This window comes from Gouania willdenowi, chromosome 12 (assembly GCF_900634775.1).
Source record: "Gouania willdenowi chromosome 12, fGouWil2.1, whole genome shotgun sequence".
Taxonomy (NCBI): domain Eukaryota; kingdom Metazoa; phylum Chordata; class Actinopteri; order Blenniiformes; family Gobiesocidae; genus Gouania; species Gouania willdenowi.
In genome coordinates, this window is record NC_041055.1 from 18,691,351 (window position 1) to 18,695,681 (window position 4,331).

General features: G+C 49.9%; 1 protein-coding gene across 1 annotated transcript; it reads right to left on the reverse strand.

The window, feature by feature from the left end:
• Nucleotides 1–361: 361 nt before the first annotated feature.
• On the reverse strand, nt 362–3,355 carry LOC114473723 (uncharacterized; the record flags this gene model as incomplete). Its single annotated transcript, XM_028463491.1, is given in 3 exon segments — nt 362–917; nt 919–1,387; nt 1,390–3,355. Coding segments are annotated over 3 exon segments (2,991 nt in total), but the record flags the coding sequence as incomplete, so codon positions are not given.
• Nucleotides 3,356–4,331: the final 976 nt, after the last annotated feature.

A 4,331-nucleotide genomic window follows, 5' to 3' on the forward strand; every position in this document is an offset into this window, starting at 1 on the left:
GATTTTTTTTTTAGATAAGGCCATCATAAGACCCTTTAAATTAGTGCAATTATGAATAGCATACTTAAACTGGGATAAAAAAAAAAAACAGTACGGTTTGAAAAATGAGAAAAATTGACAAACACCTAAAATCAGGGGTAAGGCTATAGTAAGGCATAAAATTTGAAATATTTTGGAATTTTTTTTCTGCGATAAGGCTATCATAAATCCCTTTACACTAGTGCAAATATGATGAGCATACTTAAACTGGGATAAAAATGCAGTAAGGCGTGAAAAATGAGAAAAAAGTGACAAACACCTAAAATCAGAGGTAAGGCTATTGTAAGGCATAAAATTTTAAAAATTTTGAAATTTTTTTTTGGCTGGCTCCAGCAATGCCCAGCATCTTGTAGTCCCTGCAGAGAGACTGGCCCGCAAATCCTCTGCATCCTACTTCAATGGGTTGGCAACTTGCCCGCCAACCATTGCTCCTGCACTCCTCCACTAGCTCGGAGTACTTAGCCCTCTTCCTCTCATGGGCCTCCTCCATTCGGTCTTCCCACGGCACAGTAAGCTCCAGAAGAACTACCTGCTTGTTGGCTACAGAAGTAATCACAATGTCTAGCCTCAAAGTTGTTTTTGCGACCTCTTCGGGGAACTTTAGTTGTTTCCCCAGGTCAACCTTTAGCTCCCAATCATGCGCCGTTGCCAACAGGCCAGGGGAGGTATTTTGAGTGGTCACTGCAACCTTCTCCCCAGCTCTGACGAAAGTGATGCTCTTCTTCACTGGGCGAAGGCTCTTGCTGTGGCTAATCCCGCAGCAGATGGAATTAGCTATTGCCTTAAGGACCTGGTCGTGTCTCCAGCAGTAGCGCCCTTCACCCAGGGCTTTCGCACAGCAGCTGAGGATGTGCTCCAAGGTTCCTCTCCTCTGGCAGAGGGCAAGCCGGTGTCTCTGCCTTCCCCCAGATGCAAAGGTTGGATGGGCTAGGCAGCACGTCATAAACCGCCTGGATCAAGAATTTGATTCGGTGGGGCTCAGCTTTCCACAGCTTGGTCCATGTGATCTTACGCTCCAGCGCTTGCTCCCATCTCATCCAGGCTCCCTGCTGCCGCATTCCCACCATCTGGCTGGCCCGCTCCTCCTCTAGTCCTGCTCGCACCTCCTCGAGGATCAGCGCCCTCCTCTCTCTCTTCTTTGCTTTATTAAAGTGAGTTCTACCACTACCCAGGCCAGCTCTTCCTTGTGCCACTTTGCCCACCAGTACCCTCTGCCCTAGCCTAGACTCAGCAACATCCATGGCCACAGCAGCTCTCCACTTCCGTCCCCTCCGGACCTCAATCCCAGCCTGGGCAACCTTTGGGTCACTAGACTCCCGGTATTGGAGCAGCTCCCTGGACCGGGTACCATGAACTCTTTACTTAGGCTGCTCATAGGGAGCTTCAGCTTGTTGCTTTGCCCATATAGGGCAATGCTGCTCAGGCTTCGCGGCAGTCCCAGCCACCTGAGGAGAAACCTGCTGACCCTCATCTCGAAGCCTTCCACTGTTGAAATGGGGAAATCATAGACCAAGAGGGGCCAGAGGATCCGAGGGAGAATGCCATGCTGGTAAATCCAGGCCTTGAACTTTCCAGGGAGGCCAGACTTGTCCACCGCGGCCAACCAGGTCTCCAGCTCCTGATTCGTTGATTGTGTGGAAGCTGTGTCTCTAAGGCGACAGTTGAACACCTTTCCCAGGCTCTTCACTGGTTTCTCTGTTAGTGGTGGAATCTTGGTGGTGCCAAGGGAGAAACTAAACTTGCCAGTGACCTTCCCTTTCTTCAGCACGAGGGACCTAGACTTAGCTGGCTTAAAGCTCATACAAGCCCACGAGATCAACTCCTCAAGGCCACTTAGAATCCACCTGCAGCCTGGGACAGATGTCGTTGTCACCGTCAAGTCATCCGTGAAAACTCGGATTGGTGGCTGTCGGACTCCGGACTTGCTGAGGGGCCCCCTGCACTGAACTTCCGCAGACTTAACCAGCATGTTCATGGACAGTGCAAAGAGGATGACAGAAATTGTGCATCCAGTGATGATTCCCTTTCCGTGTTTGTGCCAGTCTGAAGTTGTTGATCCAGAGGAGACTCTCAGGCTAAAGTTGGAATAGTAGTCCAGGATCAGATCTTTGACCTTCTTTGGGACGTGGTGCCTGTTTAGTGCCTCTTCGACCAGCTTGTGGGGTATGGATCTATCGGCGTTTGCAAGGTCCAGCCACAACACAGCCAGGTTGCCCTTGTTCTCTCTGGCTTCCCTGATGAGCTGGGTGACCACACCTGTGTGCTCCAGACACTTTGGGATCCCTCCTTTCTGGACCGAGGTGTCGATGTAGGAGTTTTTCAGGAGGAAGTCTGTCAGTCGCCTGGAGACGAGGCTGAAGAAGATCTTCCCTTCAATACTTAGCAGCGAGATGGCTCGGAACTGGTTGACGTTCTGTGACTTTTCCTCCTTCGGGATCCACACACCCTCTGCCTGTCTCCACTGGTCAGCCACTTTGCCCTTCCTCCAGATTACCTTCAGGATCTTCCAAAGCCTGTGGAGTAGCCTGGGGCAGTTCTTATACACCTTATAAGGTACTCCACTGGGCCCCGGAGCAGAGCTCGCTCTAGCCCTTTTGACCACTTCCTGAATCTCCTTCCAAGCGGGCTCCTTCTCGTTGAAATCCCAAGTTGGTGCAGGTGGATCAATTAGGGACCTGCAGGGGCCCAGGTCTTGCTCTCTGCAGGAATCACTGTCAGTCTCCTTGAGGTAGTGGTCGACCTCAGCTTTGGAGCAGGTAAGTTGGCCACTGCGCTTCTGTCCTAGCAGCTGCTTTGTGAACCCAAACGGATTTGCAAGGAAGGCAGCTTGCTTCCTGGACCTCTCTTTCCTCCTCCTCCTGTGCCACTCTGCCCTTCTCAAGGTCATCAGCCTCTTGCGGATTATGCTGCGCAGCTCTGCAAGAGGTCCCTTCTCCTCTTCACTTGCTGACTTGAACTGCTGCTTTAATCTCTTCAGTTCTTGTCTGAGCTGATGTATCTTGCTAGCTCTGTTGTTCATGATGTAGGGGAGCATTACTGTTTGTTTCGCCGCTAGCCCAAACCTCTCTGCTGCTAAGCTGATGATGATTGTCGTCGTCGCCTTGAGGCGTCGTTCAGCTTCCCCTTTAACAGTTGCTTCTAGAATGGTGTCTGCAACTTCATCGAATTGGAGCCACTCCTTCTCCTTGCTAGCTTGGGGCCACTTCACCTGACGATGTTCTGATGTCCAATGCACATCTGGTGCCAGCGTCACGTGGAGGCTGCGGGCACTGTGGGGTGACTCCGGGCCAGGCTCCTCCGGCGTCTCACCAGGCATTGTTCCTGTGCGCTGTGACTCTTGTGACTCTTTGCACACACTTCATCTTGGCCTGGTGGATCCACAGGCAATGTCGGTTCTTGCATCTCTTGCCACATATATATTCCATAGTCGTTGTCGTGTAACCATTGCTATGCGTCGTTATCGTTTGATCCGTCCGATGGGATTCTCTTTCACCCCCCCTCTCGGGAATCCCTGGGGGTATTTCTCTTGTAGGTTGATCTGTAGCTTGTTGTGGGTTTCTTCCTCTCAGAAGATGCAGCTCGGGATGCTACCCCTGACTGCCCCAGTGCCGTCTTTCCGGGCTGTCCACTGTCTCTCCAGCTGTCACCAATCTGTACTTGGTCGTCAACCAGACTATTCCTGGTAGTCACTGGTGGTTCCAGTAAAACAGTTCTCAAATACACCTTGTGGTGCCCCTGGACACGTCATCAGTGATGTAACCTGGGATCACAGGGGGTTTTGGGTCTTTCAACAATCAGACCCCCTCCTCAAGGCGACCCAACTGGGGTTGATCAAGCCCCAGCTTGTGCCCAGGCAGCGCTACCCTACGTGCCACTCCTCTCCTCTGCTGATCCACAGCCACCTTGATGCCACTTCTGCAGCATCTGTAGACTTACTTAAACTGGGATAAAAATGCAGTAAGGCAGTGAAAAATGAGCAAAAAGTTACAAACACCTTAAATCAGAGGTAAGGCATAAAATTTGAAATATTTTGGAAATTTTTTTCTGAGATAAAGTATTCATAAGACCCTATAAACTAGTACAAATATGATGAGCATACTTAAACTGGGATAAAAATGCAGTAAGGTGTGAAAAATGAGCAAAAAGTGACAAACACCTTAAATCAGAGGTAAGGCTATATAGTAAGGCATAAAATTTGAAACATTTTGGAAATTTTTTTCTGAGATACGGCTATCATAACACCCTTTAAACTAGTACAAATATGATGAGCATACTTAAGCTGGGATAAAAAT